The sequence below is a fragment of the Bactrocera tryoni genome, chromosome 4, assembly GCF_016617805.1.
Source record: "Bactrocera tryoni isolate S06 chromosome 4, CSIRO_BtryS06_freeze2, whole genome shotgun sequence".
In the NCBI taxonomy this organism is placed as follows: domain Eukaryota; kingdom Metazoa; phylum Arthropoda; class Insecta; order Diptera; family Tephritidae; genus Bactrocera; species Bactrocera tryoni.
In genome coordinates, this window is record NC_052502.1 from 35,191,519 (window position 1) to 35,216,431 (window position 24,913).

The window sequence follows — 24,913 nt, forward strand, 5'->3', positions numbered from 1 at the left end:
CATAGCGACTCCAATCTTTAAACTCGTTTTTCCCAAAATGGTGTGTTTCAAAATGGCTTCCACTCTCAAAAGAAGAGTTTTGAAGATATCTAGTTCCAATTTGAACAGAACATTTTTAATGTCATTCGCTATCGCGTTATGGAAGCTTGTATTTAATTTTCTTGAAATCTTCCTATTTTTTTCTACAAAAAACTGTCAAAAAAAGTGTCAAATTCGATACTTCTGTTGTTAAACCGCCGCCATTTTGTAAAATTTCAAAAAAGCGTCCATAGCGCGATAGCGACTTTCCAACAATTTAATTATCTTTTTGAAATTTTTGTTTTAGATCAGAATTGGAGCCGCAATCGTGGATATCGTACACCTTTTTTTACGTGCAATTTCAACAATTTATTTAACTATTATACAACCAATAAATAAACATAAAAAATCATTTTGTATTCGTCGTGAATAATTTATTTATAAAAAAAATCTGACCGATTAGTTAATTTCAACGTTAAAAAAAATCGGGAAAATCAGTGATTTTTCGGAGGGTCACACTCAGACTCATCATAAACAATGTTAGACGTAATCAAGTGCATATAAGCCTCTTAAGCTGCGATTCTTCGCCTACGTTTCCGCACGGAAAGTACATTGGTTAAATATACAATTATGTGTAAAAAAAAATAATTAGAACAGAGATGCATAAAAAAGACAAAATATTTTTCTTGTAAGGCATGAAAGTTGCCGCCAGTTAATGGAATCTTTTTATCACTAATTATTTATCAAAATAAATTTCATTGAGAGATTTCAAATTATTTGCACAAATTTCGTAAAAGGCCATTCTGTGTTGAATAAATTCAGAATAGAATAATAATAAATGATTGAATAAGTACACCTTGACGTTTTAAAACAAGAATGAGAATATTTTTACTAAAGCATGTTAATTTTCGAGATAATGTAAGAATAATACTATCTGGTTTATTATAAATTAAATTAGAACCTGATTTTTTTCTATATTAAATACAGGTATATGTATGTGAAACCATAAGCGTTTTGACCCAAAAACTTGATACCATTCTAAAAATTTACCAGAACATGTCAATTTGTGTATTATGATTTGGATTGGACCTCAAATACATGGCTAAGTGACAAAATTATGGTTTAGGGTCAACAATATCAATGTATTGGAGTTGCCTTCGTAATGAAAATTATATTGAAAATTTACGAAATACAGTAAAAGTGTTCATTAGTTGATTTCGTGCCGAAGTGGATTCGATGAGTTTTAAACAGCTATAGATATTAAAAAAAATTCCCCTCCAAGTAATCACTTTTGTCCCAATTCACTTGTGTCAACGTTGTTTCCAATTCTCGAAACAGTTGTTAAAGTCAATTTCCGGAATAGCTTTCAATGCACATAGTGGCTTCGATTGACTCAAAACGGTTTCCCCGGAGCGGTCGTTGTAGTACACTACACCTCGATAATCGAAAAAAACGGTCAACATAACCTTGTTTTGTGACCTGCTTTGACGTGATCTTTTTTTGGGCTCGGCTCACCTTTGCCACAATATTCGACCGATTGATCGTCTGTTTCCAGATCATAGCATAAATTCAAGACTCATCGCCTGTAATAATACTTTTCATGACATACAGGTAGCCGGAAAGCATAGTTTCACAGACGTTAACGCTGCGCTGTTTTGCGATTAAATTGAGTTTTTTTGAAACCAATTGTGCTTTCTCTTTCCTTAGACCCAAATGATCGTTCAAACTGGTTTTCATTGATCCTTCCGATATTCCAACGACGCCAGTAAGATCTCTGAATGTTAATTGTCGATTCTCAAGCACCAATTCTTTTATTTTATAGACATGCGGTTCATCAGTTGATGTTGATGCCCATTTTGGACTTGGTTCGTCGTCAACGCGTTCTCGACCCTTTTTAAATAATTTGTGCCGATCAAAACACTTGCTCGCGACAAAAAATTATCACCGAAGAATAATATTCTGATGGTTTCAACCCCAGAAATTTGATTCCGCACAAAAACTTTAATGAAACTTCTTTGTTGAATAATTTCACTCACTCGCCGCATTCACTTTATGTACTTCAGAAAAAATATTTCGACAAATGGGTTTTCTCGCGAAATTTAAATGAAAACCTCTTACTATTTTTTGCCCACAATATTACAAATGTAGAGGCATAAATGTTAAATATAAACATTTTTTTTTCATAGCGAGCAGAATTTATTAAGCAAATGATCTCCATCTAAATTTCCAAACAAAACGGCAGCTTGGACATGGAGGACACTCTCAGTTAATAAGGCTTTAACAGTAACAAAGGCTTTTTCAGTAACAAAATATATTCCGCTGGTGAAAAGTTCTTTATTCACTTCATCTTATTGTTTTCACTAGCATAAATTCAGCAGTGAAAGCCTTAAGATTACGCCGAATTCAATATTCCAGAGCGTTATAGATTACTAGAAAAAACATCTCCCACTGATTTCTTAATAATTTTCAAATCCTTTTGCATGCCTTCTTCACAAAATCCAATAAAAATCATTTGCATTCGTTTTACTTACAGTGCGCATAATAGATAATATTAAATAAATATTTTATTGAACGAATCTCCTTAAGTATATTAATGAAAATTTAACTAAGTTGTACTTTTTATTCACTTATCTGCAGCTTCTCTTAACATTTCATTTCATAGCGCTAAAATCCTTGAGCTCCCTTATACCGCAATGTTGCATAGCTGTGTTGATAACCAGTAGCAGGCGCGCAATAATTCGAAGAACCAAAGAAGCCACAACCGCCACCTCCACCACCCCCGGCACCGGTGAGTCCATCCACAGTAGCACCAACCGCTGGTCCACTGCCAAATGCATTATAGGAATTTGCATAATTTTTTGCAGCAGCGGCAGCTACTGCTGCCGTTGAATACATGCCAAGTGTTGGAAAGCTCAAAGTGTAAGCGGCTGCCGCTGCGGCCGCATGATCCATTTGCTGATGAAAAAATCCACCAGCGCTGCCACTACCGGCGATGGCTTTATCGAATTTGTGCGTGACGCTGATGGGTGGCACTGGTTGTGGCGTACTCGCCAATATGGAGCGGCCACACGTAGAGCTCCGTTCATTGCGGCGAAATTTGGCGCGTCTATTTTGAAACCATACCTATGACAGAACAGACAGACGTATAAGAAGCAAAGAGTAAATGGCAGTAGTTGTGGATATGGAAGTGGAAGTGAGTGAATTTTGAGAAAAGTGCATAAATGTATTCATCGCATGTGCAGGTATTAAAATTTCATTTGCGATTTTGTTAGTACAGACACCCACCTGTACACGTGCCTCACTTAGTCCTACTTTGTTGGCCAGTTCTTCGCGCACGAATGCGTCCGGGTAGTGAGTACGTTCGAAGACCTTCTCCAATGCAGTCAATTGGCCAGAGGTGAACGTAGTTCGATTGCGACGTGGCTTACGTGAATGTTGTTGCTGTTGAGCCGACGTTATGGGTGGCGGCGGTGCAACGTGCTGTGAATGTTGTGTATGCATTTGTTGTTGTTCACTGTGTTGGTGCAACATGTGCGAGGTGTGCGAATTCGGCAGGTGATGTTGTGAATTTTGACGCTGCACCGCCACTGTGTGTGTAAGCTCCATTAAATTGGATGCATCGGGGTAGTCGTCATTGCTGCTACGGAAACTATCATCTGTAAATTTAAATATTGAGCCTTTTAAAATACTACTGCGGCGGCTTTTACGCTGCGAAAGCCAAAGAATAATAAGATTAAACGGGATGCCGACGGAGAGATCATGGCGTAATTTATACGATCCTTTTGAAAAATATGTGTGTTTACGACAGAGTAGAAGGCATGTGTTTCCAATAAAGAAAAAACTCAGAAGGTGTCAGTAGTTAGATTCGTGCCGTCATGATAGTCTGAATTTAATAAAATGTCGATTTTAAGAATACACATTCATGAAAAACTTTTTCGAACTCTATTTTGTACACAGCTGCGAGTAATATTTTTAAGAGAAAAGGCTGAACTATGAATAATACTTAGAACTGGCTGCTATAAAAAAGGTCTTGTTAAATACGACATCGACTAACTTACAGGATTATATCCACTCGTGAACTAAAAAAAAAATCGAATTTTGTTTTCGTCGAATGTGCGCATATTTCAAAATACTTTTAAAATTTAAGTTCATTCGGTAAATAACGGGTTTTTCAATAGGGACTCTACAAAAATAGACCTCTTCAGTAATGTTTGCCATATCATCATGGAAATATATACGTTCCAACGAGTCGAAATTATTAAAATTTACTACCGAAATTTGGAGTCAGTAGCCTTAACTTTAAGAGCGCTACGTCCAATTTATGGTCGTCATAATCGTCCTGTTAGATCTACAATTGAGTGTCTAGTAGAAAAATCTGAATCCAAATGTTTCCGTGTCAGTGAGACAAAGAAGTGCCCGTGGTGTCGAGAATATTGCTGCCGCTAGCGCATCAATTGAGGAAGACCCAAATCAGTCGAATTTTACCAAAAGATCTTAGCCTATGTCCATACAAGATGAAATCGACGCTAGACGAGGCGCTTGACCACCGAATTTTCATCGAAAAATCATGTTCAGCAATGAGGCTCATTTCTGGCTGAATGGCTTCGTCAATAACCAAAATATGCGTTATTAGTCAGACAGCAATCCACACCTATTCTCGAGTTACCATTGCATCTCGAAAAACTTACGTCATTGGGACGTACTTCTTCTGTAATGATCAAGACCGGCTTCAATGATAACCAAATATTTTTGGCCCGAATTGGATGATATGGACTTGGACAACATGTGTTTCGAACAAGACGGCACCACATGCGAATGTGACAATCGATTTAGTGAAAACCAAGTTTGGTGAACATGTTATCTCATGAAATGGCCGAGTCATTTGGTCGTCTCAGTCTTGCGATTTGACGTCATTGGACTATTTCCTTTAGGGCTACGTCAAGTCTATGGTCTCTGCCAACAAACCAGCGACGATTGATGAATACGAATATCAAACGGGAAATTGCAGCAGTATCGGCCGATTTATTCTAGAAAACCATCGAAAATTGGGTTCAGCGTCTGGACTTCGGCAAACGTACCCATGGTAGCAATGTAAAAGAAATCGAGTTCCATATATAATGGCATCGAATGTACTTTTACAGGAATACTTTTGTAGGGCCTTTATTGAAAATCCGTTAGTTGCCAAAATATGATATGTTTGTATCCCCTAAAACTAAAACCTAAGACGAGCTGAAATCTAGATGCCTGTCTGTCCGTCTGTTCATCCGTGAGTCCGTTTGTGTGTCTATTCAAGCAGTAACTTACATAAAAATTTATGTATCGTAATAAAACTTGGTACACGAATTTCTTTGCAAAAATTGGGAGCAATTTCGTGGATAATAACCTTCGTTATATAACGAGATAAAACTTAGCACGAAAACCTTTGAAGGAAATCACCTTTCGACAAAAAATTTACCAAATGGAACCAAAAGTGTTTAAGCGCTTAGGTACTGAATATGTGTTTCCCAGGGCCTATAGTTAATTTGTGACCGAAAATATCGGCCAATATGTCAAATATATAATTCAAATTTAAGGAGAATCCTGCGAGAAATCAATAAAAAAAATTACAAGAGGCATTGAATTTTACACTTGCAATGAGTCAAGAAGTCTTTATAGGAGCCGGGGTCAAAAATTGACATTTCGATGAAAGTAATATCTCAGGACCTACTCAACCGATATCGACAAAACCTATCCATCTGTGACATATATTATAGAATATACATATTATAGATATTCGGATAGAATCATTTGCTGGCATTGATCCTGGCAGGTTGCAAGAGTATGAAATGTTCAGTTACACCCGAACTAAGCCCTTCCTTACTTGTTTCCAAAGGTTTTATACCTTCAAATCTCGATATCTCTATTCTTTGTTCCACTAACTCGCACAGAAAAACATCCTTATATACGAAATTAAGTGTACTATTGAAAATTTTCCACGCATTATTTTACATTTAAGAAAGCAATAAATTCCTCTTCTCAAGTGGATGTGTATGCCAGCCATATACTTGTATACATACGTATGTATGTACTCACAAGTAGTAGCATCGTAAACATTAAATCAATTCCACGTAGTGTGAGCATCTTCAAATCAAAGCTCAAATTACGCATTAGGGGAAAATGACCACCACATCTATGTGACTTAGAAAATATAGCTCCGTACGCACACCCACACTATCAACCAAGCCATTGTGTCGTTTACAACACATTAAGATTTTTACGACGCGTCAGCATTTGGCGAGCGAGCGCCAGAGGACACATCAAATGTGATTTTATGTGTCAATGGTCGTCGTCAATTTCATTGTGCCGTTGCAGTGAATCATTAAATTTTGCCGTCTAGTTGCACAGCATGTTTACAACCTCTCAGACGACAGCACCAACTACAATAACAACAAATGGTCAATTGTCACGCTTGCCACCGCACGGTATAGCAAATAACTTGATTTTGTTATTACTCACTTAACACCTTTCGCCAGCTGACGACAAGCACACACGCAAACACATACATAACAACAGATCCTTAAATAGTTTTTCGTGCATTTCTCTTGAATATATCTCTTTAATACTTTCACTTTCTGGTTTTCATATAAATTTTAGCGAGAATTTCTTTCATTTAATTTCACACTTAAAGGTACTTGGTAGACCATTAGCGCACCGCAAGGCAATTTCATTTGGTAATCGAATTAAAAACTCGTAAAATAATGATTTAGTGTTCACATTTGCTGGAAAATATGTATGTTTGTCAAATATTTAGTAGTAGTAGCACATGTTTAATAGCTCATTGGGGCATAAAAATGTCTAGCATTACCTTATGTATTTCAATTTAATATTTCAGTACGATTTTGCGCTCTTTAACTAAACTAATTGATTTTCTAAAAGCATTTCTAGGCATCTGCTGTCTTTTAATTCTCAGCTGCTTTTACGATTGCTCCATAAAAGTATGTTAGGTTTATATATGTGTTCGTATCCGCGAAGCCCGGTAATTTTTGCACTTTGTTTCAATGCTTAAATTTTGGCAAATTTTATATACACTATTAGCGCTAAATTTTTTATACGGTTTTTACAAAGTAAATTTTCCCAAGCTTTATGACGGTTTTGTGTAGAATCAGTAGACTTAGCTCTTTGGATTAGAGCCTTCTTAAATTTTGCATAATCTTACTATTGTTAAATTATAATAAATTAGATGACAATTAGTTGGACTTGATTTGAAAACAAACCCCTGCGAGAGAAATAATTTTTAATCGAAAAAATGTTATTTTTTCAATAGCCTTTTTTGGACAGATCACGCGTGAGTCGTGTCAAGCTATCAAGTTATTTTTGTTCAATATTGTTTGGCATTTCATCATGGAAAAATTTACGCCTGAACAACATCTACAAATTGTTCAACAATTATTACGCAAATTCACGTTCTGTAAAAAATTTATTTGGTGCGCTTCGCTCTACTTATGGTCGACATAATCGGCCTACTGAGCGTACTATGCGCAACATCATCACTCATCTTGGACCCAGCATTTATTATTGAATAATATTCGACCGAAAGACCACGTCCACGTCCAGCACGGGGTGCAGAAAATATAGCAGCCGTAGCTGTGAGTATAAACGAATACAGTGGAGAGTTGTTTCGACGCCGTTTGCAGCAACTCGGATTGACGTATGGAACGACTTGGCGCATACTACGTCGAGATCTTAAATTAGAAGCATACAAAATACAGCTTGTGCAAGAACTGACATCGCTCAACCTTCCCAAAGGCTGTTGAAAAGTGTGGTATACTTCTGGCTCAAGGGGTATGTAAACAAAACTTCAAAGTTTCCGCATTTGGGGTGAAGAGTGACCTGAAGAGTTTCAAGAGCTGTCATTTCCTCCAGAAAAAACAACGGTTTTGTGTGATTTGCAGGAATCATCGCTCCGTATTTCTTCAAAAATTATGCCGGTGAGAACATAACCGCCAATGGCGACCATTATCGCGCCATGATAACCGACTATTTGATGTCTGAAATTGAAGCTCGTGATCAATACATTTATTGAGCGATGAATCTAAAGCCTATGTGGAATATTCCTTTTCGATTCAGGGCTTGGAGCAAAATATCACGTGTGTCATTCGCAAGTTACCAATCGAAATGCTCGAACGAGTCATCGAAAATTGGACTCAACGGATGGGCTATCCGAGACATAGCCGCGGCCAACATTTGAAAGAGATAATCATCAAAAAATAAATGCCAAAGAATGTTACTAAATATTTCTCATTAAATTTTAAATTTTTGTGTTATTTCTTTAAATAAGTAGGAGACCTCGAAATGGATCACCCTTTAGAAGCAAACGCATACGAATTTGAAAAAGTCTTGCCTACGACTTAGACATAAAAACATTGAAGGATGAAGTTGCAACAATCCATGAATTGGTCCAAAATTTAATTTATTCAATTCCCTACAATCGCCGAACTAATAATTTCTTTCATATATTTCATGGAATTTACTTTCTCGCAAATTGTGGGCGAGGCACCCTTAATAGGTATAATGTCTGTACCTCACAAACTTCTATATTTTTCGCCTTTCCAACCACACTTGCTAAGAAGAACAAGGGTTGTTAAGCCCTTTCACACAATGGAAAAAATGTATGAAATCAAATGATAACCAAGCCCACCCCCATAGATCGATTATGTTGAAAACTACTAAAGGTGCAATAACTCACTAGATAAGTACATCAGAAGCATTAAATTCTACAACTTATATGATGCAGAAAGGTTTCATAGAAATCAGTGTAAATAATACCCGCTTTTCATATGAAATGCATTACCTAAGAAACTGCTCAACCAATTTTAACTAAGTGTGGTGCATAACGTTATTTTGATATCGTTAGCGATATCGAAAATCTCATAGGCTATGTAACAGAGCTTTAAAGTAGTGCATATCTATGTAATTCTTTCTCTTTACGGTATATATAGGTAAGATTTCAGAAGTGTGCTATACGAGTATGGTAAAAATCGGACAATTAGTTTTCATGCCCTCTGATAGCGTATATGTACATATGTTGACCTTAGCGCCTATGTCTGACTTCATACCAGAGATATATTGATGAAATTCTGATAACATCTTTTTCCCGCAATAATTTTTCCTTGTGTAAAAAATGGGCAAAATAGGGGTAGGGAAACCCTAAACATACCTAATATTATAACTTTCGAACTTCCATTTGAACTTATATGTACTTTAAACATGGATCAATATGTGTCATATAAATGATATGAGTAACAAAGTTAAATGGAAATGTTTTCTTAAAATTATGTGGATTAGCACTGAATATAAAAAGAAAATAGTTTAAACTTCATACCATATCATTAATGATATGAGTAACGAAGTTAAATGGAAATATTTTCTTAAAATTATGTGGATTAGCACTGAATATAAAAAAATAGTTTAAACTTCATACCATAATATAATGACTTATCATTGATCTCAGACAAGGTGTGTTAAAAAATAATGGTTATTTTAAAATTAAAACATCACTGGTTTGGGGAGAGTTCAATTATCCAACTTTTTTGCGGTATTCGTTTGTTAAAAGCTCACACTTAGTTGATTGTTCCTAAATTCTTGTGCAAAAAACAATGCTGTAATGTTTCCGTAGCTTTCATATTCTTTAGACATGGTCCCGTGTGACTTTTGCTATTTCCAAAAATAAAGAGAATCTTAAAGGGCTGAAAGAGGTAAAAGCCATTCATAATTTTTTTTTTCTTTTTTTTTCAAAAAACGAAAATACCCGTCAGTTTTTGAACATACCTCGTATACCCAATATATACCGAATATATTAAAAGCCGTCCCTAAAATTATATTTAATTCGTTTTGAGTTAACTAAGTTGATTATAATATAATTATACAAGTACCACACAAGAAGCAAATTACAGTAATGAACTAATTGAGTCTATAACTTATAAATTACGTTCATAAGTCACCAAATATGATTGAAATTCTTTTCATAAATTCATAGAATATCGTATAGGGAACTATTTCAAGACAGTTTTTCAGTACCAATTTTTGCCAATTCGGAAAATATATCAGGGCTTTGATCCTTACAAGTTGCGTGAGTATAAAGAGTTTGGTTACAACCGAGGTAAATTTTCCTTACTTATTTATTAAATAAATATTGTTTAAACTGAAGTATTTAGCAGTAAATTTTGACTTTAAACTAACTTTTGGGAATCACAAAGGTATTTTATTTAATTCTGAATGATTTTATTTATTATACACAAAATTGGACTGCTTGTTATTTTTATGTACTATATGCATTAAACCACTATTTTACTATTATCAGGAACTGAAATAATTAGCAGATTACTGAAACCGCGAAACTACTACGAAATATGATAAACATAAATAAATTCACATAAATTCCAAACTATAATACGAGTTTATGCCCAGTAGCAAAAAGTCATACGAGCAGCGCTTGTCAAGGAACCGCCAAATGAAATGTCACTGATCCATGCGATGACACAAATTACGCCGGAACGCGCATAACTCAAAACAATGTGAAGGAGGCAGCCAACAAACAGCGGTCGGCAGTCGACATTGCTCGAAAGCAGGGGCTGAAAATCCGAACGAACGAAAAAAAACATACAAAACGATGATGATTTATAATTAGGTGAAAATTTAGTGCTCTTTAAAATTTAATTATTCATCTCGTTCGCTGTGGGAAGTCACGCCGACAGCCACTTGAATTGTGCATTGTAGATTTTTTGTTGTTGTTGCTGCTGTTGTTGTGCTTGCCGACACAGAATATCTGTGCGCATAATGATAAATCGTTGCACACACACGCGCCATATGTGGGCAATTTTTGAAAGGCGGTGCTTGTGATTCTGATTTGACAGCGGCGCATAACCGAGCTGTCAACATAAAAGCAACAGAGTTGACATTTCGAGAGGGGAGATGAGGCGAGTAAAAAATGAATTTAAAGAAATTGTGAATTTATCTATGAGGAGTTTGGCCAAAGTCATGGATAGGTCTTCAATATATGTATGTATGTCTATAAAATAAGGCGAGTCTCGTATTTTTTCTCCACAATTAAGAAAAGGTATAACCCAAGTAATATAAAGTGCAATAAGAGGTCGCACATAGAGTTTAAAAAAGCCTAATTATGAAGTTGATTGGTACTTCGAAAGGCCAGTTGCCCTACGGATTCTCGAAATTATCAGGTTGAAAATATTATTTCTATCTTGGAAAATAATACGCAATGTAAAGTATTTTTTATATGATCTTCTTCATATATCGTCAATCGATCGATATCCTAAAACATCTACTAGAAGCTAAGTTAAGATACTAATCTAAGGAGTACAGGACAGCGAGCGAGAAGATTTTCTGAATTTATATAAGAAAATCTGAAATAGTCAATCTTAGGTAAACTTAAATATATTTGAACTCCCTGCCGACTTTATAGTGATTGCGAAGTTCATATTCATATTTAATATTAAGTGTTTTCTGACAGTTTCTGCGATAAATCCGCTATGGAAAGAGGAATATCACAACCATCAAAGAAATATTTTTGCGGCGAATCCTTTGTGCATAATAACCTGGGCGGCAATTCGCGGCAATTCACAAACGTTGACGTATTACTTACACGCTTGATATGATATGTCTCAATTTTGATGAGTTGCGACGGAAACAACTGACTGCTGTTCACAACCAAAATGTGTGAGAGTATATGTGTATGTAAAGTTAAGTGAGCTAAAGGGAAGCAATATCGAAGAGAAAACGTGAACTTTGGCTGTACCGAAGGTGTAATACAATTCACAGAAGCATTTCTTTTATTATAAAAGGGTGTAAAAAACATTTATAGCAATATGCCAAAGATGTCCGATCTGTACAATATAGATAATAAGGGGCATCAATAGTCTTAATTTGACAGATCACGCGTGAGTCGTGTCAAGCTATAATGTTATTTTTGTTTAGTATTGTTTGGCATTTCATCATGAAAAGACTTACGCCTGAACAACGTATACAAATCGTTCAACTTTCTTACGAAAATTTACGTTCTGTAAAGAATGTGTTTCGGGTGCTTCGCTCAATTTATGGTCAACATAATCGGCCAACTAAGCGAAATATATGCAACACCATCACCCATCTTGATATTCATTATTTGATAATGTTCGACCGGTCTATTCGGTCCAGCACGCGGTGAAGAAGATATAGCAGTCTTAGAAGAGAGTGTGCATGAACACCGTGAAGAGTCGATTCGGTACCGTTCGCAGCAAATCGGACTGACTTATGGAACGACTTGGCGTCTTTTGGGTCGAGATCTTAAATTGACGTATAAAATACAAGCAGTATATGATCTGAAGTCGGTCAACCTTCCCAGGCGACATCGCTTCGCTTTATGGGCTCTTGAAAAGTTCCATGAATATCCGACGTTTTCGGCCCATTTCAATGAGTGTGCAAACGAGCAAAAATGTCTAATTTGGGCGAAGATCGACACCAAGAGATTCAAGAGCTGTCATTTCATCCAGAAAAGAAAACCGCGGTTTGGGGTGATTTGTGGGCCGGTGGAATCATCGGTCCTTATTTTTTCACTGCAGTGAATGAACGTCTAGCCACAATCCGCATCAAAGCGAGGTTCTTCAAGATATCGCTGATCTGCGCCCACGCCCCGACGGAAGAGAAGGACGATGTGACCAAAGAACTCCTTACGTACAGCTGCAACCGAAACCATTGGTTTTCGGAAAGTGAAAAAGAACAGCTGGTACGACGAGGAGTGCCGTGTCGCAGCGGAGAGAAAACAGGCTGCCTACCTCGCAACGTTACGATCGACCACTACACGTGCGGGATGGGATAGATACCGAGAGTTGAAGAGGGAAGCGAGACGCATTTGTAGACAGAAGAAGAAAGAGGCCGAAATGCGTGAGTACGAAGAGCTTGATAAGCTGGCCGACAGGGGTAATGCTCGAAAACTCTACGAAAAAATGCGGCGGCTAACAGAAGGTTTTAAGACCGGAGCATACTCTTGTAGAACCCCCAAAGGTGATCTAGTCACTGATGCCCAGAGCATACTTAAATTATGGAGGGAACACTTCTCCAGCCTGCTGAATGGCAGTGAATGCACAACACCAGGAGAAGGAGAACCCGATTTCCCCAATCGATGACGATGGAGCAGACGTTCCACTACCCGACAATGAAGAAGTTCGAATAGCAATTGCCCGCCTGAAGAACAACAAAGCGGTAGGGGCCGACGGATTGCCGGCCGAGCTATTCAAACACGGCGGCGAAGAACTGATAAGGTGCATGCATCAGCTTCTTTGTAAAATATGGTCGGACGAAAGCATGCCCAACGATTGGAATTTAAGTGTGCTATGCCCAATCCGTAAAAAAAGGTGACCCCACAATCTGCGCCAACTACCGTGGGATAAGTCTCTTAAACAACGCATATAAAGTTAAGTATATCGAGCGTATTGTATGAAAGTCAATAAACTGATTGGACCTTATCAGTGTGGCTTCAGACCAGGAAAATCAACAGCCGACCAGACCGTGCGCCAAATTTTGGAAAATACCCTTGAAAAGAGAATCGACACACACCACCTCTTCGTCGATTTCAAAGCTGCTTTCGACAGCACGAAAAGGAGCTGCCTTTATGCCACGATGTCTGAATTTGGTATCCTCGCAAAACTGATACGGCTGTGTAAGCTAACGTTGAGCAACACCAAAAGCTCCGTCAGAATCAGGAAGGACCTCTCCGAGCCGTTCGATACCAAACGAGGTTTCAGACAAGGCGATTCCCTATCGTGTGACTTTTTCAACCTGCTTCTGGAGAAAATAGTTCGAGCTGCAGAACTTAATAGAGAAGGTACCATCTTTTATAAGAGTGTACAGCTGCTGGCGTATGCCGATGATATTGATATCATCGGGCTCAACACCCGCGCCGTTAGTTCTGCTTTCTCCAGACTGGACAAGGAAGCACATAAAATGGGTCTGGCAGTGAACGAGGGCAAGACGAAATATCTCCTGTCATCAAGCAAACAGTCGTCGCACTCGCGACTTGGAACTCACGTCACTGTTGACAGTCATAACTTTGAAGTCGTAGATAATTTCGTCTATCTTGGAATCAGCGTAAACACCACCAACAACGTCAGCCTAGAAATCCAAGGCAGGATAACTCTTGCCAACAGGTGCTACTTCGGACTGAGTTGGCAATTGAGAGCAAAGTCCTCTCTCGACAAACAAAAACCAAACTCTATAAGTCACTCATAATTCCCGTCCTGCTATATGGTGCAGAGGCTTGGACGATGTCAACAACTGATGAGTCAACGTTGCGAGTTTTCGAGAGAAAAGTTCTGCGAAAGATTTATGGTCCTTTGCGCGTTGGCCACGGCGAATATCGCATTCGATGCAGCGATGAGCTGTACGAGATATATGACGACATTGACATAGTTCAGCGAATTAAAAGACAGCGGCTACGCTGGCTAGGTCATGTTGTCCGAATGGACGGAAACACTTCAGCTCTGAAAGTTTTCGACGCTATACTCGCCGGGGGAAGCAGAGGAAGAGGAAGACCTTCACTCGGTTGGAAGGACCAGGTGGAGAAGGACCTGGCTACGCTTGGAATATCCAATTGGCGCAACGTAGCGAAAAGAAGAAACGACTGGCGCGCTGTTGTTAACTCGGCTATAATCGCGTAAGCGGTGTCTACGCCAATTAAGAAGAAGAAGATTTTTTCGAAAATGATGCTGGTGGGAACGTAACCGTTAATGGTGACCGTTATCGCACCATAATAACTGATTGTGATCTCAGCGACATTTGCTTTCAACATGACGGCGCCACTTCCCACACATCGCACCAATCGAGATATTTATTGAGAGCACACTTGGTAAACACCACCAAAATCGTATGATTTCATATCGTTAGACATTTTCCTGTGGGGATATGTAAAGTCTAAAGTCTATGCGGATAATCCCGCTTCGATTCAGGGCTTGGAGCAAAACAACACGCGTTAAAACAAAGTGTTCCATACAAAGCACGATTTTGATCGGTAATTTTGTATGGGAACGATATGTTATAGTAGTCAGATCAGAACACTACACTCAATCAGAACATTATGCTGGAAGATTATAATGTTGTTTTTGACAATAATTCACTCCTTATTTATGGAAGATAATTTGTCAAATAAAAAATATTTTTCTATATAAGAACTTAATTTAGATCATTTTTTTTGTATGTCAGCAATATTCTATAATGCTTAGGATATAAAATTAGAAAAAGAAGTAAAAGAAGTTTCCACGAGTATTGACTGACTGAGTAATTTAAATCCTCATAAAAAAATCCGAATATTCACGGTAGGCAAATGAGTACATCAATGGCACTTAAAAAAGACACCCACAAACTACACAAATATATTTAACACTTTTTATAGAGACAATAATTCAGTTAATTACAAATTGCGGAGAAGTAAAAAACAAATTAAATGTAAATTCGAAATGCAATTCTTCTTGCAAATGATTATAAATAAACACATACACATGTGTACGAGGCTGGGAGGTATAAAAAACTCCATCAAAGCGACGCAGCACAAAATAAATCTGTCACATCACAAGTGATGCCAATTTGTCACCAAACTTCAAACATCACCCTATCACCACCACAAATAAGTAGCTATAACGATGCGCGCTTTTGTTGTTGTTGTTTAGTTTTTATATGGGCTGTGTGTGCCATAAAAAACCACAAGCAGAGCACTATAGCCTCTGAGGGATTGTTGTCTGTCAAAATAATGTGGGATCGCATAAAAAACGACTGCGCCACAGAAATTGCTACCCTTTAAGTGGAGCTTCCTTAAAAGAAACTGAACAAATAAATACAGAGATCGAAAAACGAGTAGCGAACAACAACATAGAAACCGCTCCAAGCAAATGCTCAATGAAACAGAAGCGTATAAAAAGTGAAATTTCAAGTGGGGAGAAGCACCAAATAAAGTGCAATGCACACCAGAAGATACTAGAAACCATAGTGAATAAAACCGACAAGCGACTACATGAGTGTGGCAACATTTGAAAAGGATACACCTTGTGTTGCATCGTTGCACATGCGGCATGCGACTCAAACTAAATTAACTTGGACGTTGAAAATGCCGTGACAGCAGCAAAGAGCGCATCTACGTGCATATATCTAGCAAAAATAAGTGTGTTGCAGTTGTTGTTGCAATGCATTGTTTGCTGCAGTCACCAGTAGCAACAAGTCACTTGGGTATAAAGTTGCGCCATTAAAGAGCAAGAAGCAAGAATGAGATTGCACGCGTAGTACCATGAATGCAAGCGCGATGACGGGTATCAAAAACAAACAACAACTACAAATATGCTATAGAATTAAAATACAAAAAGGGAAAAGTTTACAGTTATTACAGACGAATTCGGTTTTAGCAAAAGTTAAAAATTCTAATGCAAAAGTCTCACTAACAGCCAAAAAGTTTAAACAAACAGAGCAATCTTGTATATACAAATGTGTAGGTGCATACATATGTATGTATATGCATGGTATATGGCGTCAGTTTCCACACAAAGTGAACTTTTTTGCCCAGACTTTTAGTTGAATTTCCTCCCAATTTGCCTATGTGTTTGTATTGTTTCGCTTGTGGTTGCTCTTGTGGCTGCGCTAGTTGCTGGTTGCCGGTTGCCTTTCTGGCTGTCAGCAGCAGCCGGCACTGTCAACACGAATTAACATTATGTCATTTGTGAAAATGTTGGAATTTTTAGTTTTTTGTACGGTTCAAATGACTGCTTTCCGCTGCTAGTCGAGTGGAGTGGAAATGCACTTTATAGTGTGCGTGAGCAATATTCTGACTATATTATGTACAGGCATATACCACATATATGACTGTACGTACAGCAGAATGCGCAAAGGTGATGCAGGTGACAAATTGTTGTGCTTCCAACAAATTATATTTTGTGTTAATGACTCCACTTCATCGAACTCAAACCAAATTTTGAACTTGAGCTAGAAATTTTCTACCTGAAAATGTAGGAATGTTAGTGTTGAGAGAAATTTAAGATGCTTTAAGGTCACATTATCGGTTCCTTTCGTCATATTCGATGTAGGTGTGATCATGGCCATGAACTGATCAGATTCAGAATATTTGCGCATGTAAAGTAAGCAATTTGCCATTTCAAAGTAATAATGTATTAAGCATTTTCTGCAAAGGTATAATAGGTATATAAAAAACAAAAAAGAAACGAAAAAGAAGGGCTAAGAGTGGCGTAACCGAACATTTCACATTCTTGTAACTTACCAGGGTCAAAGCCAGAGAAATAACTTCAGGTGCATAAGCTTTGCAAGTTATAAGGGGTAAGTTTTCGCTCGATTTTATCCATTTTGGTACAAAGCTGTATCGTTATTAGAAAAACATGCTGCCTCATTTTTTATAAAAATAACTCACATATTTGACCACATATCCGATGTAAAGTTAAGCGGAAGTTCAAAAATCTCTCTATTAGGAATATGGGGGTAAAGAAATTATCGATTCAATTCAACCCATTTTGGACATGAAGGCATACAATTATTAGGATAAAGTTCTCTCCGAATTTCCATAATAGGACAGATTGACCGATATTTTCGATAGAAGGTCCGTAATTGACCTTTTAACCACATATTCGGTAACTGTGGACTTGAATAGTTTTGGTCCGTTTCGGACACTTTTTTGTTATAGAGTGGCCTACTTTAATTGCACTATTTGAGAAAAAAAAGTATCCTAAGACATTCATTGGCGCTTGATTTGCATTTTAGAAAGTGAAAGATTGAATTTAAAATTGGGTTATAGGAAAAGTAGACGTGGTAGTAATTTGATTACATTTGTTTGCGCATCGGAATATTTTACTACTAATTTAAGGGGCTATACCAGTGTGACACTTTCAAAAAAAATTGTTTTTTCTTTGTGAAATCGGCAAGGTCGTATTTTGAATAGTTTTTGAATGGCAGCGTTCTAAACAGCGTCCGCTCAGAAGTGCAAACATATATAAGTGAAACTTTAAACGCGTTTTTCTCTAAACGACATTTTTCAAAATTGCTGACATCATAACTCAACGAGAAATCTACCGATCGGCTTCAAATTAAAACTGGGTATAGTTGAATACATTTGGTATACAATGGACTACGATCTTTGATTGGTTGAAAATTGTCAATTTGGCATTAAAAAAACAACCATTTTTTTCGTAAAAAAACCATTTTTTTTTTTCAAAATTACGGCATTTTCTTAATTTTTGATATTTTTCAAAGATCGTAGTTCATTGTATAGAAAATAAAATAGAAAAAAATTTAAGTTTAATAAACATTTTGAATTTTTTTGTTTTAGCTACTCATTCGACCGGAATCATGCCAGCAATTGAGGCACTTTTTTTCGGCACTTCCGCAGACAGCACATAACTCCGTTATTTTTCAATATTTTTGTAAAAAATTTTTAATAAAGCTAAGAATATACTTTATTACGTCCATAGAACGTTGAAACATTCAATATAGTACTTTCTTTTAAAAAAAATTCACGAAAATCGCCTAATTTTTTATGCGTCACACTTGTACGGAACGGAACTGTTATATGAGAAGTAGGCGGGGTTATCACCAGATAATGTAATTTCACCCAGTTTTTGAATAACGTAATCACAGGTGACGAGTAATGGACCACGGGTTTTTTTTTGTTTCCTTGCCTAAAACGGCGACGACAGAGAGGATCCAAGCAGCAAGCAAGCAAGCTTAAATTGACTCAGTCCTATTACTTTCCAGACAAACCCTGTATTATCCATTACTTCTTTACTAAACTAGCTGATGAATTAGGACGAGTTTAGCCTGGTACAAACAACCGTTAGGTGCATTATACCATATTATGCAAAACGTAACCGAAACACTCATAAATAATTATAGATGTACATTTAAATACGTAATCACATTTAAGAGAGCAGACCGATAAATATTGCAATACTAACAAAAGTTTTTGAATAATGGAGATCTAGAACTCCACATAGTTTTCTTCAGTGCTCCAGTTCTTTAAACCGTTTGAAAAATATGTTTCCTATATATCCATCGTGGCGAAACCCCGATTAAATTTCTATCTGAGCAATTCGTAGCCTGCCAATTGAGACCCGTTCATTGCTATGCAGATGATTTTTCGTCAATTCGTTATAGAATCGTCCATATAATTCGGAGCCCAGTTGTCCTTTCGACTTTCTCCAAGTAGTCGGCGTAATTGCACTAAGTGAATCACCAAACCATCAAAGAGGAAGTGTCAGCATACACAGTATCTAAACGCCTTTTGATTTTATTGCGAAATTTTCGTTCAAAAAAATTGATTTGAATCATCGACCTTTATTTTACGAACTCCTATTTGACTTCCACAGGTGGTCAAAAAATTACGATTCCGGTTCGGCTGACACAATAGCCGTCTACGGGTATATTCTATACGATACTAAATGTATCTTGAGGTAATGTCGGTTGTTAAGTCTAAATAATTATTAGTCCACCCCCATATTTCTTAAAAAACAACGAATTTGTACAATTCTCTTTTGAATAACTAATATTAAAATCAATTAAAGCAAATCGCTTGTTTTCCGTAAAAAACGACATTTTTCAATAACAGAGGACAATTATTTATTTTATTATTTGTACTAGTTCTAAGTAAAATTTTAATGACTAATACACAAAGGCTGGTAAGTTTATCGTCTATGTTGGTATCACAGTTTATAAGATTTATCCGTTTGTGAAAAGGTTTACTCGTAATAATCTTCGAATTACACGTGTTTTTGTAAAGAAAATTTTTTCATTTTGAAATGGTTAACTTTTTTGTACAAAGAACGTGCATCACTTTCTGCTTGAGGAATGAATTTTCTTATGTGGGCACATTTAAAGATCGTTGGTGATCAAATTATGGCACAAAAACCTTTATAAGAAGTACAACGAGTTCGTAGTGGCCGAGGACAGTAATGACAAACCTCGCTGTGGACAACCACGGCCAAGCAATCAAAGAGTAGGTGCTTGAAAGTTATCGATTAACAATTTGAAATCTCGCTGATAGTGTTAAAATATCATTTGTGCAGACCAAACTATTTTGATGAATGTTTCGTCTATCAAACGCGTCAAGTCTCAATTGGTGTCAAAATTGCAATTTTATATTGCATTGGTTCTTCGCGATTTATTTATCAAAAACTCGACTCAAAAGTCGTTCTGTAACCACCGTATATGCCTGATTTGGCCCCGTGCAAATTTTGGCTATTCGGCGAACTCAAAAGTCCAAGGTCGAGATGATTTTTTGATACGATTGAGGAGAGAAACCCGTATATTTGAAGGTCTTGAAGACTGCTATGTTGGAAAAAGACTATTCCGACTATTTCGAGGACTGGGAAAAGCGTTGGCAAAAGTGCGTTTCATCGGACCGGTATTACTTTGAAGGGGATGAAATCGATTCGAAAGAATAAATATAGAAATTACATTTTATAAACAAATTCACCTTACTCTTTGATTACGGTAATACCATATACCCGCAAAACTAATATAGCTGTGTAAACTAATGTGGATCAATAACGAAAGCTCCACCAAGATCGGGAAGGACTTTTCGAATTGTACAATACCAAACGAGATTTCAGGCAAGGCGACTTCCTATCATGCGATTTCATCAATCTAGTCCTGGAGAAAATAATTCGAGCTTCAGATCTGTATAGAGAAGCTAAAATCTTCCAAAAAAGTATACAACTGCTGGCGTACGCCGATGACATCGATAGTTCTGCTTTCTCCAGATTGGGCAAAAAAAACGAAGTAAATGAGTTTGGTAGTGAACGAGAGCAAATTGAAATATCTCCTGTCATCAAACAAACAGTCGTCGCACTCGCAACTTGGCTCCCAAGTCACTGTTGACAGTTAAAACTTCGTGGTCGTAAAAAAAAGGTTTATCTTGGATTCAGCAGTAACACCAACAACAACGCCAACCTCAATTCCAAAATAATTATTGCCAACAGGTGCTACTTCGGACTGAGTAGGCAATTGAGAAGTAAAGTCCTCTCTCGACGAACAAAAACAAAACTTTATAAGTCAAACATTATTTCCGTCCTGCTATAAGATGCAGTGTCATGGACGATGACAACATTTGATGATTCGGCGTTACAAATTTTTGAGAGAAAGTTTCTACTGAAGATTTATGGTTCTTTGCGAGTTGGTCACGGCAAATATCGCATTCGATGGAACGATGAGCTGTATGATATATGTATACTACGACATTGATATAGTTCAGCGAACAGCGACAGCGGCTAAGCCGAATGATAACACTTCAGCTCTGAAGAAGCAGAGGAAGAGGAAGAGTTCCGTTGAAAAGACCAGGTGGAGAAGTACCTGCCTACGCTTATAATCTCCAATTGGCGCCCAACAGCGAAAAGGAAGAACGACTGACGTGTTGTATCATGTCATACTATGTATCCAACCTTTCTGAGCATAAATGCATAAGAGACTTTATATGTATATTTAGCGAAGTATTTTCTATAATTTGAGTTATTGTCGTTATTAGAGCCTATGACCCAGTAACTGAAATCTAAATAGAAAATTGGGCTTTAATGACTCATCAAATCTTAATTACCTCCACTTATAACCTAAAATCGGCACTTTTTCTCATGCCGTCATCTGCAAGCATTGGACAACAAAATGAAAGGAATGAAACTACCACAGACAGACTAATTTATCCATGCATTTTCGATTGCTATCACAAACACACACATAAAAGCCGTCGGCAAACCCAGATTTTGGTGAAATTTCCAAAGGAATTAGAGATATTTCTAGACATTTCACATAAGCATAGGCGCACATATAGATATACTTACATATATGCAAACATGAATATGTACTATCTGAAGATTAACCCACCTAGATCATTTATTTGCGTACCATCTAAATTCTCCTGTTGCTGCTGCTGCTGCTGCTGATGCTGATGGTGCAATTTACCAGAAATGCGGCAATCATTAGCCAATTCCAACAAATTGTTCACGGAAAAACGTTTCACATTCTCCGAATGTTTACTGCCAACAACGTGCAAAGGATAGTTATCTTCGATTTTTGTAAGTTCGTCGGGTGAACAGGAATTGCGGCAGCCAACAATATTACTATTGCCGCTAACGGCAATTCGATCCGTTTGCGGCTGCTGTGTGTGATGATGATTATGATGTTCTTGTTGTTGATGCTGATGCTGTTGTTGTCGATAAGCTGTGCCATCACCGGCGGCGGAGCTCATGTTAATGGTATTGGCATTGCAGTTGTTAGTGTTGTTGTTGTTGTTGTTGTTAGTGTTGTTGCTATTATTGCAATTATGTACCGCAAATGCATTATGCTGCGTCAGACTGTGCAGATGATCCAACGACGATGCTGACGCCGACGCCAACAATGCCGACGCTGCTGTGACAGCACGACCGCCACCGTTATTAGCGTTGTGTAATGTCAACGTGGGCACGTTCACCGTTTGTGGGTAATAGAAATTGTCGGCGTTAGCAATTGAGCCACTCAATTGTGGCATCGCCTGTGGTTGTTGTAGATGCTGTGGTTCGTGATAGTTAAGCATGACTGCCATACAGTCACACACACACACACAAGCGCCAGGCGAGGAGATATAAGCGGAGAAGGAGCGAGCAGCTGTTATATGCGGAGACGCGTGCGGCGGTTAACAAGTGAAACTCATTAAATTAGCGCAAATCAGTGTCGAATTTCGCTGACTGGACTACAAACTTGCAGCGGCGATGCTCTGACATACATATGTATAAACAAGCAGAAATGTGCGCAGTAGCGTTATGCCGTTATGTACGCAAGTTTATTGGCGTATGTGCGTTTATTTGTGCATTAATTCAATTACTAGTCAATTAATTAACGAAATTGTGGCACGGACATTTGTCGATCTCTATTGGCGGCGACAGCACAACGCCATGGAGTGAACTAGCTCGCGGGGTACGCTGCTGCGAGGATGCTAACACTTTGCTGGCGTCACAGTGCGCCACGCTGACTAGCTGTCAGTATTAATTTCGAGTATTTTATTTTGCAGTTGACATACTACTTTTTATATTATTTTTATTTTTTCTATTTTATTTTATGTATTTTCGCTCCACTTTGGTCGCCGCGTACAGATAGCAACGCGATTGCGTAATTTAACAGTGATTTTTTGGGCGGCGCAATCAGTTGCTCACCTCTTTCGGTTGAAGTGTCGTAATTGCTTGCACAATCACTTTTGATTTCCCACTTTGGTGATTTTACTTTTCACGGCAAGGCTCCCAATAGGTTTGCACATTTTTATGTACATATATTTGTAAATGAAAAAATTAAAACACTTTCCGCGCACTTGATTGCCGCTTTTGTATTTTTTACTTAATTGTTTTTGTTTTTATTTAACTGTTTTTTGTTTTTTAGTTTAATTGTTTTTCTTTTTTATTTTTATATTTTCATTTGCAATTTTTTTTTTAGTTTTTATATTTCACTCTTCAAGTTTCCCAGTGGCTTTAATTTGATGTTGGTCTTTCTGCAGGCAATTTATTTTTTTGCTCCTCGTCCTAATTCAATTAGCAAAAAACACAAATGAGTTAATTAACTTAATTGCTGTGCAAACACTAAACAATGCCAAAGTCGACTGACTACTGAAATTATTTTCAAATTCTTGTTGGAAAAGGCGACGTTTTTTCTTCGACGCAGCATTCCTACACCTCCGCAACTGCACTCCCATCTCCACCCCTGCACCCATTTCTTATTTTTACACCAAAGCTATATGCTGCTCTTGTCTCAAGCAGATTATCTTCTCGTTGAGCAGTGGTGATCCGCAGCGAAAGTATTTACATATGTGTTCATACACACACCCGCAGAGATGTATGATCCTCAGCATGTTGATACTTATAGAGGCTCTCTCACTTTCCCACTTAGCATTCTTCTCATTTCAATGGCGTTTCTAAATTTAGTTCGCGTTTTCTAATTGGTTTGTTGGCTCGAGCAAACGTTTGTACCGAATATTTTCTTTTTCTATTTCTGTAATTGTGTTAGTGCTTAGAAAACCATATGGGCGTTTCTACTCGTGTTAACTTCGTTCACGCCCATAATTCGTTTTAGTGTTTTTTTATTTATGTGTCACTTTATAAGTTAAAATAAAAAGATATGGAAAGATCAGTGAAATCAATGTCAGAGGTTAATAACTTTTCATTTGCGGCCGATTCTTTTAAAATTAAATTCAACATATTTACATGTTTATTGATGGATTCATAAATGCTTAAGCAAGCATATATTATAGTGACTTATAACGAAAAAGTTTTTTAGAAACAGTGAGTGAAAACCATTATATGGACATCAGAGAAATAGCAGTGATCCTCAAGGTTTCTTACAGATTGACACAACATACATATTTTGGGTATAAAGCGTGTCATTTCTCGACTCGTACCAAAAGAGCTGAAGCTTTAGCAAAAACGACGTCGAGTCGAGAGCGCAAAAAATATGCTTTAGAACTTAGCTGAGTACTTTACACCATCACTTGTGACGAGATGTGGGTTTAGGAACATGACGTCGAAATTGTGCAACAATCTAGAAAAAGTTCGCTCCAATATGAGGCGAAACCGAAAAAAAAAAATTTCTCTGAAGACCATCTCAACAGAGGGGCACACCTAAGGTCGCGGTGCAATCCTCTTATAATAATTAGTCTCAGCGGTTATATCAAATGTATGGAAAATCAGATTAAGTGTTGAAATACTATTTTTTCTCAGGATAAAAATATGTGAAAATGTAGTCCTCTTTTTGCCAGTTTGTGTCAAATTTGATAAATCTCATTAAAACGATTTTTTTAGCTAGGAACACATTCATGATGATTTACATATAGTAGTCCATATTGAGTTTTAATTAGTGGAAATAGCAAATGTTC

At 37.4% G+C, this 24,913-nt stretch overlaps 1 protein-coding gene across 2 annotated transcripts; it reads right to left on the minus strand.

The window, feature by feature from the left end:
* Positions 1-2,562: 2,562 nt before the first annotated feature.
* On the minus strand, positions 2,563-23,347 carry LOC120773403 (protein kinase 4). Of its 2 annotated transcripts, none has more exons than XM_040102264.1 (3): positions 21,925-23,347; positions 3,304-3,674; positions 2,563-3,141 (listed from the first exon to the last, which is right to left on the minus strand). In XM_040102264.1, the coding sequence occupies exons 1-3, from the start codon at positions 22,598-22,600 to the stop codon at positions 2,683-2,685; spliced, it is 1,506 nt and encodes a 501-aa protein (XP_039958198.1). In that variant the 5' UTR covers positions 22,601-23,347; the 3' UTR covers positions 2,563-2,682. The 2 variants fall into 2 exon arrangements, with proteins under 2 accessions (XP_039958198.1, XP_039958197.1); XM_040102263.1 differs by having other exon boundaries at positions 21,904-23,347.
* Positions 23,348-24,913: the final 1,566 nt, after the last annotated feature.